General features: G+C 44.1%; 2 protein-coding genes and 1 non-coding gene across 3 annotated transcripts in view; 1 reads left to right on the top strand and 2 right to left on the bottom strand.

The window, feature by feature from the left end:
* LOC142804121 (caspase-14-like) overlaps positions 1–6,391 on the bottom strand; it is a 50,799-nt gene extending 44,408 nt beyond the window's left edge. The window contains exon 1 of the mRNA XM_075890703.1: positions 6,173–6,391. Within this exon, the coding sequence (XP_075746818.1) occupies positions 6,173–6,310 (138 nt within the window). The 5' untranslated portion in view covers positions 6,311–6,391. The remainder of the gene's footprint in view (positions 1–6,172) is intronic.
* A 492-nt stretch (positions 6,392–6,883) lies between these two features.
* On the bottom strand, positions 6,884–6,956 carry TRNAM-CAU (transfer RNA methionine (anticodon CAU)). The gene has a single exon. It is a non-coding gene; the product is annotated as a tRNA-Met (tRNA).
* A 552-nt stretch (positions 6,957–7,508) lies between these two features.
* The window catches only part of LOC142803125 (caspase-8-like), a 46,926-nt gene continuing 40,893 nt past the window's right edge, over positions 7,509–13,541 (top strand). Inside the window, exons 1-2 of the mRNA XM_075888228.1 lie at positions 7,509–7,785; positions 12,147–12,284. The gene's annotated coding sequence lies outside the window, so the exon portion shown is untranslated. The remainder of the gene's footprint in view (positions 7,786–12,146; positions 12,285–13,541) is intronic.

Raw genomic sequence — 13,541 nt, 5'->3', positions numbered from 1 at the left:
CATGAAGTTGTTACGCTAGGTTGCCCCTCGTGTCAGTGCAAAAATGGTCATTGAATTTCAATAGAGCACTGCTTTGGGCAAGTTGATACTCGCTGAGCATTTCCGGGTACATTTCGTGTGCTGCTTCACACGAAACCCCGAGTAAAAATAAAAAGTACGTAGCTTGGGTCCACTCGCTCAGGTTCTGCCATCTCTCGCCTTCTGTGTTTTGTATCAACAATGTAGCGCCATTGTTTCGAGCCTCTTGTTGAATTTGCAGGCCAGAAGACCATCCCTGTGGTTAATTACTAGGGTTTGCGTTCAGAGAGTTCCCGCTGTCTGCGAGCTTGAAGAAGTTGGTGCTATGCCTTGCAAGTTTCACTTCGTGCGATTCAAAAATTGCAAAGTTGGGTCCTTCCTTGCTATACATGTCCCACAGCAATCCTGTATTACATAGTTGTCATTGTACTTCCACAGTTCTGGTTAGATGCCATGGTGTTTACGCTACAATGTAACGCCCCTCTCACACGGCACGTCTAATTTCATTCCCAGCGAATGAAACTCAAAATGAAAGTGACTGCGATCTTGCATTACTGGTCCACACGGCCACGTGAAATGACATTCGCCATTGATGTCAACGTTTATCAGCAGGCTGCTGTGATACCAAAAAGTTACAAATCACGCAGTTAACTTACATGACATTGCCTGGCTTGTTCAAAATATACGACTACATAAAACAGCATCAGTAGAAAATAAAAATTTTATATATGCAAAGAAAGACTACGTTAAATCCGCTCACAACTTGTGGTTGGCAATATTTGAGGCCGCAAATGCATTCATGAATTTGTGTTTGCAATTAATGATGATCAGTGTAAACCAACTTTAATTGCTCTCCAGCTACTGCAAATGAAGCATCATAACAAACTGAAGCACTCCATAGATGACGAGGGATTTGGAGCTGCGCCTACACGTCAATTCCTTTACATTGGCTGTTCTTTGGGCTTTAACTTCGTCAGCGATTAACGGAGAATTGTGGTGCTTCTCAAGAAAGGCAAATTGGTTTAAAAATACCTTCCTGGTGTCCAACACATATGTGCGTATTCTGCTACTAGCGAGTCTAACGCGGCGACGCTGCACCATAACAGCAGCGAACGTGCGCAAACATGGCTGACAGGAGGAGCTATAATGCCAAGTCAGAGCCTGGGAAAGAAAACATTGTTACGAGCGACTGTCCACTAGCCCACTAGCATCAGTATGAAGTTCAGTCAAAGCATCAGGATCAAAATGCTTTAGGATGGGTCCTGAAGTCAATAAAAACTTCAGCTGTTGAAATGCAGCCTCACATTTATCATCCCACAAGTACGGTGTGTCTTTATGAAGAAGGGACGTCAGTGGAGAGGCAAGTTGTGCGAAGTTCTTAATAAATCGGCGGAAATATGAGCACAGACCCAGAAAACTTCGCAGGTCCTTCACTGTTCGTGGTGGTTCAAAGTTGCGAACCACTGCGGTCTTCTGTGGGTCTGGTCGCACGCCTTCTTTATCAACGAGAAAGCCTAATACGAGGGCTTGACGTTCTCCAAAATGACACTTCTTTGAGTTTAAAACAAGGCCAGCTTCGCGTAAGCATTCAAACACAAGCGACAAGTGGTGGTTATGCTCTTGAAAAGTCTTGCCGTAGATAATCACGTCATCTAAATAGCACATGCAAATTTCCCATTTTAGTCCACGGAGTACTGTATCCATAAATCTCTCGAATGTCGCTGGAGCATTGCACAAACCAAAGGGCATAACGTTGAACTCAAAGAGACCGTCTGGTGTTACGAAGGCCGTCTTCTCTTTATCTGAGGGATGCATAGGAATTTGCCAATACCCAGAACGCAAGTCAACAGAAGAAAAATAGGAGGCAGAATGCAAGCAGTCCACGGCGTCATCTATACGTGGCAAAGGGTAGACGACTTTTTTTGTGATGGCATTTAGGCGACGATAGTCTACGCAGAATCTCCATGAATTATCCTTTTTCCTCACTAGAATGACAGGAGCTGCCCATGGACTACACGATTCTTGTATGACGCCCTTCTTTAGCATGTCTTCAACTTGCTCAGCCGATGACTTTCCTTTCGGAAGGCGAGACACGATAGGGCTTCTGGCGTATTGGTGGTGCTTGGCCTGTATAGATGCGGTGTTGCGTACGTGAAGATGGTGGCGTAACGGTAGATGTCTCGTCTTGGGCAAAGTCAAAGACTGAGGCGTAGCGTGTGATCACCTCCTGCAGCAGCGACCGTTCAGTTGATGGAAGTGACTTGTTAATCATACGGTCAATGCTGGCAGAATAGTCGCGGTACGAGTTGGCGTGGGGTTTCTTTACATCCACCGACAGTTGGAGTGACCGTATGGTAAGAGTACTTTGCTCTTGAAAGCTTGCCAATTTAAGTCCTGCAGGCAGATATATGGGCTGCGCGGAAACGTTCACAGTCCACAAATCGGCACAACCATCGACGATGAGCACGAGGCAACGAAACACAATAACATTTTTCTTAAGGGCGTTACTGAAGTTCGGCTCGGCTAAACTATAGTAAGAACCCGCACAAGAACGCGAAGAGTTAACACGCACAAACATTGCGGTATGTGGGGCCAAGCAGACGTCTTCAGACACGGAAAACACTTCCAAGCAGTCATCAACGGTATCTTTTGTCAATGGAGGCGGCAACACGGGACGAAAAATAATCCCACCACTACCACAATCTAGAGTTGCACCACATTCCCGCAAAAAATCTATACCTAGAATGACGTCATGGGTCGCTCGTGCAAGCACCGTTAGTTCAGCTCGAAACGTTTTATGTCCTATAGAAAGTAAAACAGAACAAACTCCAACCGGGCTCAACGTTTCTCCCCCTACGCCGCGGAACGTAGCACTCCGATTCCAAGCAAACATTACTTTTCGTCCCTAGGCGATTTTTAAAAGACATGCTCATTATGGAAATGGCAGCACCGGTATCAACTAGTGCAACAGTACTCACATTGTCTACAAAAACACTCACTTTATTCTCAACCATTACAACACAAGGGGGTCTTGCGGAAGATGATTTTGCGGCCTCGCCCCCATTGGTCGCACCAGTTAGTTTCCCAGTGGTGGTGGCGTCCCCGAGCGGCGACGCGGAGACGGGGATCGCTGTTGGCGTGCGGGTGGTGGGGTAACGCTGCGGTCGGAGCAAGGCGAGTCAGCACGTGCTGCGTGTTGTTGTTGGAAAGAGCCCTGAAATGGTCGAGACTCGCCAGCAGGTACATAGGGCGTCTACACGTTGAATCGTGGAGCTCGCTGCTGGCGACGGTAACAGTACCTAGCGATGTGTCCAGGTAGCCCGCAGTTGTAGCAAGTACGGGTGTCGCGCCTAGTCGTGCCCGGCGAAGTAAACCTCGTCGGTTGATAAAAACCGGGCGATGGTGGTCGAGGAGTAAATCGCTGTGACGCAGCTTGCCTGCGTTCCTGGTTTCCGAGTGGTCGTTCACTCCTCCGTTCGAACCGATCGGTGTAATTCGGGCGAGGCTCAAAGTAGCTCTGTCGCATCCGAGGTACCAGTGGTTCACGGGGCCGTTGGTCGAATGCACACTGATGGCAGACACCAGCGGTGTCCACAGCTTGCAGTTGAGCAAGTTCTTCCTTAACCACTCGTCTTATAAGAGAAGAGATGTCGTCCTGCGATGGAAGGTTGACACTTGCAATTGTGGGCACATTCTCAAGACGTCCAAATTTCGGTAGGACTCTCCTCCTCTTTAGCGCTTCAAACGCTCGGCAGTGTCTCCTTAGGTCGAAAGGTGTGTGTAAGTCTTCCTTAGTGATAAGAAAATTGTACACGTCTTCCGCGATTCCCTTGAGCAGATGACCTACCTTATCTTCGTCACACATGGTCGCACTCACGATTCCGCAAAGATTCAAGACGGCCTCGATGTAGGTGGTGCATGTTTCGCCAGGTAACTGAGCTCTGCGTGAAAGCGTTTGCTCCGCCTGCTTGACCTTAGCTGTTGAGTCACCAAAACACCTCTTCAGCTCGTCCACGAAAATGTCCCATGTGGTCAATGCACTCTCATGGTTGTCGAACCAAAGAGACGCGGTGCCGACGAGAAAAAACACCACGTTCTCGAGCTGCTTAGCAGTGCTCCAGCGGTTGCTGCGACTCACTCTTTGGTAGTGCTTGAGCCAGTCGTCAACATCGTCATCCGGCTGCCCCGAAAAGGTCCTCGGCTGACGTTCCGGCATGCCGCAGCGATCTTGTCCTGGCGGGTGAGCGTGTTGCTAATCAGCAACGAGGTTGTTATGGCCCGCTCCCGCGTCCTCCATGTCTAGTAGCTGCGGTGGCAAGCCTGCCAAGCGTCTGCTCCGTCGCAAAATCGGTAGAGCTGGGTCGTCCAGATCGATGTACCCCGCACCTCCACCAAACTGTTACGAGCGACTGTGTTTATTTACAGATGAAGTGAAAAGGCGTTGTTAAATAGCAGCGTACTTCTGAGACAGGCCAAGAACGCTCCCACCCAACCACACAGTCCAGGCGCCGCTCCACTACTCTTCTTCTTCTTCCGCGCCCCGTAGGCTCGCGCATCTTCGTTTCAATATAGTTGTGCAACTTGCTTCCGCAATCCCATTGCACGTTGACAAGTTACCGAAAAGTTAACAACAACCTTAAATAAGCATCTAAGCATCGTTTACCTTTGCGTTAAGGTGTAGATTTAGTAACCTCTTGTCTGGTGCCTGTTGACAAGCACACATGCCACGCTTCCATGAGTTCAGTGAACAGATTTAATGGGCAGATGTCATTAGGTGAGAATGCTGTGCTTGTGTAGCAGCAACAAAAATGACATTAATGCCTAATTTTATTCCAGCAAATGACATTATGGGTGCAATGTGACCGGGATATAATACTACTGTCATAAGTAATAATCTCTCTTCGTTAAGTTTTGAGGTGCTAGTATGGCCACCAACATTTATAACCACAAAGTACATCACAGAGGTGTGGCTATTGTAACATACATGCCCAAAGTAGCCAACTGCCGTCTTTTCCATTTTTAGTGGAACTTGTGCATAGCGGTATTTACTCAACTTCAGTGGCATATATGCATTCACAGTGAAGACATTTTCCCATAAACCACGCAGATTTCTGTGGCGCATATATGTCTGTTGGGCTCACTGTTGCCTTCAGTTTTGGGGAATCAGTGGATTTACTCAATGTTTGAGACGTATACCTGTTGATGATGCCCACAAGCATTACAACGGATTTTGGTCGTGAAAAGTTCGACCAAGAACATCTTTTACTATGTAATCATTGGATTGCTGAGTGCACAAGTGTGCAGTTTGTCAAAAACATTTCAAGCATATGAATTTATGCAAAAAAAAAACATTTGCGACTGTAACAGTTAAAATATGTTTTGAAACGTGTCCTTTTACAAGAACAGCCGTAAGTGCACGTAGGTGCGACTCACCAGACTGCAATGTGCAGAAATGAGCTTTTTTTTTTTCTCCAGAGATGTTAGGAACAGTTGAAATTGGTCCCACCCTGGTGCTATTCTAGGCGCAAAATTTGAAAGCCCATGCTGTCTGCGTTGTAAGTCCTGCACTCTCACACGTTGCACATGCCGACGTCATGAAGTGCACGATTTACCCTTGGTGTTCCGAAAACTTTATTCAGGCATTCCTAAATGCACACTCGCTTTTTCTGAGTTTGCGTTCCACCGACCGATCAAAATTGCATAAGAGACTGTACACGTAGTTGTTGGGCCAATCGAAAAACAACCGACGGCTGGAAATAGTTTTGCACTATCTTATCAGCGATCGAGGGCATTGCTGAATCGACAGGGTCACCGAGTGCTACAAATGGGCATATTTCTGTTCATTGGGTTTTAAAACAGTCCGGAAACAACGGCGTACGTGTTTATCGACTGCCCTGAGTAAAACAAAAGACCTCTCCGTACGCGCACTTCAAAGAAGCCCAACTTTGACCCGGGAATACTAAATCGCTAACAGAAAGGTCAGCGAACGTTAACCCCAGCGTGTAGACGTTAGTTAACCATGCGCTCACCGTCTAGTGTACGTGTAGAGTATGCGATTACCAGCACGTGCGATGTTTCAGGGCCCGCGATCGCACACTCTGTCGGCTGGGCTTTCAGCTAAGAAGTGATGTGCAGGGTTGAGCGATGATCTCACCTTAATGTCGTCTACCATCGCGGCCGTCAGGATGCCTCGGGAGTGCAAACTGGGCGCTAACCTGTCGAAATCGATGCACGCCACCATGGCCCTGATCAAATCGGGATCCCTCAACTTCCGACGATGCTCGGGATCCATCGCGCACGCACTCGATTATTACACCAACCGGTTTCACAGGCAGCACAAAGGGCACGACTGTCGCACTCACTAAACTCACGCAACCGTGCACACGCAACAGCGGAGAAACAAAAGCGCGGACAGATTGTGACACTACTGTGACACGTGAAATGGAGAGGGTATAGGAGAGGATCCGCAGGGCAAAAAGGTGTTGCGTGCAGTAGTAGTAGTGGTGAGCGTGTGGCTCAATCGACCCAATGTTGACGGCGACCGTGAAAATAGAGAAAGAACTTGTCGTACCCACGATCGTACCTTAGGTTACGTCATATGTGAAAAAGTGGTACATGTACGCGCTCACCATTGCCGAAATCACTACCTGCGCAATCCAGACGGACTGCTGAAAAGCGGTAAATGTTTTCGAATATTTGTCTAACGTGTGTAAAAAAAAATCGTGCGCCAAAAGATTGTAGTTTATGAACAGCTGTTTTGGGAAAAGTAATTGAAAAACAATAGCGCAGTGATACCGTGGCTCACTGCGCATAAAACTAAAGTGTCTATCTGGAAAAAAAAATTTAAGAAAAAATTTGCCGCCTTTGCCCCGGGTGAGGATCGAACTCACGACCTTCAGATTATGAGACTGACGCGCTGCCTACTGCGCTACCGAGGCGGACAGCTGTGCATGGTTTGAAAAAGCTTATAAAAATTTGAACTAATCGTCATTCATTTCTTCGGAGAAGGTTTTTTAGTGCAATATAAATACTCTATCATAACTTACAATAAAATCTGGCCCCATTCACAATGCGCAATTTGGCCGTCCCTGGAAGACACCTGCATTTTGTAAGAAAGGAAGGTGCGGTAGAATCGTGTCATTGGTCAAACGTCGGTACACGTGTAAGCAAGTGTGAAAGCGCACTTTTCGAAATGACGACCGACAACAGCCGCTGGATGTAAAAAGCGCGCCGGCACTTTTTTATCTAGGCCGTGGTTAGCCGTGGAATGACGTACCTAGACAGGAGTACCAGCAGCGCAGCAGCGACAAGTCCGGTTGATGGGTGGCGCACGTTCGAACAGCGCGCCTGACCAAAAAATGCATCACGTTGGCTTAAGGGTTTTGTGACGTTGCTTTCGTTGGGCGGTGCTCCGTTTGATCATTGGTTCGATCGGCTCATGATGCGCTCGCGCCACAGAATGTTGCGCCATGCATAGACATCTGCTGTGATTGCGTGTGCTCTCTACTTGCGCCGAGGTTTGTTTGTGTAGGGGCGGCGAAAGATGTTCTCACTATGAAAAAGTCAAAGAAACTGTGCCGAAAGCGTAGTGGACGTAGTTTAACTGGAAATCGCACGGTTCGGCTACTGCGAGAAACTATAGACCGTGACTCGTGAGAGTACTTCAGCAGAACGATATTAATAGCGCGAGAACAAAACGACGGCACAGAGACAAGAAGGACACGAAAGACACGAGCGCTAGCCCAAGCTGCCACACTACTTCAGCAGGTAAGTTTCGTCCTCATTCCGCGTCGTCGTGGGGACGAACCATCCAGTGTCACCTGTTGTGACAGTGGCTACGCATTGATTGATTTAGAGCGTCTGCAAAGTGTAATTACGAGTAGTTGCGTCTGCATTAGAACGCTGGAGAGCGCTTTTGCAGGACGCTAAGGACCGTGTCTTTTGGAATGGAATATCTCTCTGAATAACATCTAGCCACCTGTTCCAATGTTCAACGAAGGCTGCATGGTCCCAGTAAATTTTTCATTGCGTTGGTGATACTACAAGGCGCAATACTGCGATATTGTTGGGTGAGATCGATCGCCGCCGACAGTAGTACGACAGACATGTAAAAATTAGCAAATCTTTCTTTCTGTTTAGGGCTCAATCAGTTGTGTTACACTTGCTCAGTTGTCAGAACACTTTGAGTGGACAGAGAGCTGATTTTAAACCAAGATAAGCTTACCACAATATAAGGCTACCGAGCAAAAATGCTGTGTGTATGCTGAATAGCTCTTTTTTTTCTTTTCGGCACTTTAAAATTTATTTTAAAAATTGTAGACCGAATTTTTGCTCAAAAAATTGCTAGAATGTCAATACTTGAAATGAAAATTCTAGTTACATTGCTAGAAATCAAGACTATACATAAAAAAAGAAAACCAATAAATACATCAAATAGAGCGGGCTTTATAGAAACCTCAATGTACATATGCAGCTGTGCCTTTACTGTCCTACTGAGGTACAAAATACTTTTCACACATTACGGTATTTTCATCTTTAGTTATAATTTATGCATACTTTGGGGAAAAAAGACACATCTGTGACCACTGCACCCAGTTACAAAAAAGACATCTGCAGGACATCCACAGGACAACTTTGACTGGATATCAGATATCCACTGGATTTTTGAAACCATAGCTTGGGACATCTCTTGCAGGTCGATTTGGCTGCACCTTCTGTAACCCAGGGTTATCCTTTGCTAGTCCCAAACAAGTCCCAAAGGACACATTGCGTACATGACAGGGAAGTGAAGGGATGTATTTTATTCAGGGTGTTTTCTAAAGCAGTCTGTTATAGTCATTTTTTTTACTCTCTGAAGTTGAAATTTTGAAATATGAAATCATGGATAAGTTTTCCTGTGCTTTCAAGTGCTAAGTTAGTTCTTCTGGACATGCATTAAAATTACTGAAATTACGCTAAAGCACAAACAATTTTTTTACCCAAGCACATTTTTGAAAATAACTAATCATATTAACACCTGTAAGCATAAGAAAACTTGTGTATGATTTGAACTTGTGAAATCGCATAACTTTTATTAAATGAAATTTGACAGAAGGCAACTTATAATGCTAAATGTCTGCTTGTTCTAGAGAAACACTGAGCCAAGTGTATTGCACACACATTTTTTATTCAAGAACAAAGCCCAAAACACATGCATTATGCACTGTGACTAGATGTTGCTTACATACACAACTATGTTTTAAGTTTACAAGTAAAATCCAGAATTTAATATTAAAGAAGTATGAATAGAGAAGTATGGCAGTTACTGCAAACGAGAGAAAAAGAAGCTGTGATATGACAAAACAGTACATGACATGCTGATTAGATACGTGAGTATCAAATGATTATCATATTCAGTATGATCGTGCTCATCTATTTGTTCAACTGATGCCCTGACGTCTTCATGTTGCCTTGGAGGGGACTTGTTGAATTAGGAGGTTTCTTTTAAGCAAATGCAATTAAAGCAAATGCCTCTATAAAATGCAATTTTCCCACTACATGCATCCCATTCACAGGAAAACTGACAGAGACTGCAAAAATGATTAAAAGTAACTGAGAAAAACAAATTGCAAGCTTGCTGTCAATCGTACCCATTGAGAAAGTGAAGTGGAGAACACAACTCATTCCCACAAGGTGCACTGGCTCAGACAGCCAAGGTGTTCTGGCACTGAGCCTGAAAAGGTGGGATTAAATCTGAGCTGATGGAGCCACATTTTGATGGAGGCATAATAACAACTACAATAATATTAATGATACGCCATGATATGATTATGAGGTTGCCATAGTAAAGGGCTCGGGCAATTTTTTTTTATGACTGAGTGTGCGTGCGTGTACTGCTTAATGTGCTATGTTTATCTCTCTTACCTCTCTCCTCTATCTCTCATCTCCCCCATCCCTCTCCCATGCACATGATAGCAAACAGGCTGCTTATAGACTGCTGAACCTCCTTGCCATTCTTTTCCTCCTATTTTTATTCCTGGCAATTTTTACCATTTGGTAGTGTTTAAGGTGCACAGATATTGCATATGTGCCTTTAGCATTTTGCCTCCACCCGAATGGGGCAGCCTTTGTGGGGTCACATCCACGACCTTGAGGTTAGCAGCAAAGTGCTGTAACCGCTACACCATCACAGCAAACCCGCATAGTATCATTGTGCCTACATGCTTTCATTGTAAAGCATATCATACTACCCCAGGGGGTATAAGTTAATATAAAGCCCTCCACTATACCACCTAATTCATTACAGTTTTTGAAAGTGAAACTCCAGAATATAATGTTCGAAATTATGTTCTTTGACAAGAGGTGAAAAGCAGTAAGTAATGTGGCTCTAGACAGTGAGGGCTGGCAACAGCAATTTCTTCACTAAATTTAAGAAGCCTACTAAGAATGGCACAAAAGAAGAATATTTGCACTATTAACAAAAAAATATACAAAGATGACCGTCTCTTGTTAGTGGTAGTGCACGTAGTTGGTCACATAAAGCATGTTTTGCTCATTGAAAGGTGGTAACCATATAAACACATTACCAATATTATGGATCTGTGAAACAACAAATCTGGTTTTGTGCAACTGTAAGAAGAGCAGGTTGATAGTACACCACTGTGTTCTCGTCTCTTCTATCCCCTCCTGTCGTTTGTGCTGTTAAGCACTTTCTTCGTCTACCATGCTCCACCAACCAGCCTAATCAAGCACTTTGTTAAAGAGGAACCCAATTGTAACCCACAAAAACACTTAACAATGTCATAGGCAATTACAAAGGGTTAAAACACATCTCTGTTGTGCACAGAGCAGAAGGAAAACCCAACACAACACTAAAATCCTGGCATGCTGCAAAGGTGAGATATATATTAATTAATATATATATATATATATATATATATATATATATATATATATATATATATATATATATAGAGAGAGAGAGAGAGAGAGAGAATAGTGTGTCTTATGCATCCTATCATATTTTGCTTGAAATTTCCTCTGTACTTTCTCTCGATCATAAAAACAGTGCAAGAACAGCAGATGAACAATAAGCATTTCTCTTAACAACCAACTTGTCTGACTTACTAATGTTATGAGCCTTCTCTGCAAGTGAAACGTCAAAACTACTGTGTTGAAAAGCACTCTTGTTTCTATGCCTGATTGCAGCTCACATAAGCCATCATCATCAGATCTCAACATTCAGGTGTTGAGCAGCTAAATATGCTTTCCAAATATGCCAGCAACAATGCCATGGGTGATAGAGAGATTTGCTTGAAGAAATAAAGAAGTGCGGAAAGAATCATACCAAGCAGGATTTGGCAGCATGCTGCCTTCTGAAGTGCGATTTCCCTTTGGCAGCTAGCCAAACGTAATTTGTAGCCATCTTATCTGAAAGCTGGTCTGTTTCATTCTCTTGACCGCGTCTGGCAAGCTTTCACCGAATTTTTTCTGTGATAGCAACAAAACACAACACTTGAAGAAAGAAGTGACATGCTGGTACATACGGTAAATTGATCCAGCCAGAAAATTACACAAATGAATTTCGCAGCTAAACATTTTAAATGATTTAGATCAGCACGTCTGTTTGTCATTATAGGATTGCGCCCTGAAATCGCAGCAGTTTGAAACTTAATTTGTGCAAGTTTATTCACTACTTGACAGAAACAGTCCCCTCCTTCTATTTCCCTTAACCGGCAAAGAGTGATATAAGGTTTTCTTACTTTTTTAAAAACTCAATTCTCCCCACCTTTCTCGGTACCAGTGATGAAAAACATTAAAAGTAAAAGCCTGTTAATTTGACTGTCACGGTACCAGCAAAATTATCCGAATTAAACGAATGCTGAATTACCCAAAATACCAAGAACACAACAAACAACTCTATTACAGATTGCGTTTTCATTTCTTCGATGAACGTGTAAATCGAGCATCCGTCTACTTTGCATAAGAGCAATCTAAAAGCTGCCTCTTTCGTCATTCACAACATTCATAACGTCAGTGCGGCTGAAGACCACTGTCTACAGCCAAAACATGATCTAACCAACACCACAATCAAGCGCATGAAACACTTTTTGGTCGCAATGATAGCTGCACACTTACTATTCATCCAGATGAATTCCCTACAACAGCAGAGAACACCTACTACTTGACAACAGCCGAAGAGCCTGCGGAGAGCAACAATATCACGAGGCTGGCTGCGACACCTCTAACATGGCACGGAAACAAACAGGCCCACAAAACACCTGCAGGTATACCGTTTTGGTGCATTGTAAACATTGTACCACAAGTTCGAAGACAATTGAAGGGGTACTGACCCAAAATTTCGGGGCCGAGATAGCATGCGGGGTCGATTCTCATGAACATTCGTATATCATCTGTAAGATATCAACAGCAAATATAGTTTGGAAGGTATTTAAAATAATTTGGAAATTTGCATGAGCGAACAACTCCATAGCACTTATAGACACCCTCGAAGGTGACCCCGAGGGGACCCCCTACTTCCCTCACGTGACCACGCTTCGGTCAACAAAACAACTTTAGAGGACGTCATAGCCGCCATTTTTCTTTTGCCGCGTTAGTTCCGGAAGTCTACATTTCTCGGCGGCTGGTTGCGAGTGCGTGGCCGTGACACACGCTTAGAAAGTTTTGTGTTTGGTGACGTTCCAGTCTCGTTTCCTATTCAAAAGTATTTCTTGATGCGAACCGTACCGAAGTGCATCACAGCTCTGTGTGCTGATGTGGACAAGAGCTGCGGTCGCTAGGTGGCAACAGTTGCACCCAGTTTTTGGAACTCTCTCAAACCAAAACTGAAACTGATCGGTAATGAGGGGCCTGTAATTAATTATCTTTCACGTGCTGCTGCAAACGATGTGTCGTGTCATGAATAATAGGCCCCCAGCAATGCATTGCAGCAGAAACACGAGGCCAAAGTTTTCGGGTCAGTACCCCTTTAACTTACCTTTGTATCCGCTCTGAGACCTTTCAGATTTCTCAACGTCCACAGCATCGCTGTACAGAGGCTAAACCATGCAACGCAGGCCACGAAGGGGGTAGGAATCACGCACGTCACTCGTGCACACACAGCTGCTTAGAATAAACAATGGGGAACAACACAACTATGGTAAATTATTTTGCTAAAATTTATTAGTTGCAAAGTTCATATGTTTTATTTAACAATAAAAATCTTATGAGTTAATAAATAAAAGCAAGTAACAATTGCATTTTTTTTTTCAATGTTTCAGGTTTTGAAAGACTGATGAAATGGCATGGTGTTTAAACAAACAAAGTTGATCAAAATTTCTGTCATTCACTAATGCGCATAGCTTTACCGTTTTCAAGACATGAAATTTCAAATAAATATATAATTGTATGCTGAAAATATACCTCATCATTATTGTTTATTCATTTTTAATATATTTATATTTTCCTCACTTTTTTTCGCTTCACTCGATAATCATCTATAAGTGAAGCAAAATGTAGCTAGCTTTATTTTGTGCGCAATGGGC

This window comes from Rhipicephalus microplus, chromosome 3, assembly GCF_043290135.1.
Source record: "Rhipicephalus microplus isolate Deutch F79 chromosome 3, USDA_Rmic, whole genome shotgun sequence".
Classification (NCBI taxonomy): domain Eukaryota; kingdom Metazoa; phylum Arthropoda; class Arachnida; order Ixodida; family Ixodidae; genus Rhipicephalus; species Rhipicephalus microplus.
Note: the sequence above shows the minus strand (reverse complement) of the source record. Positions and strands in the feature narration are given on the sequence as shown.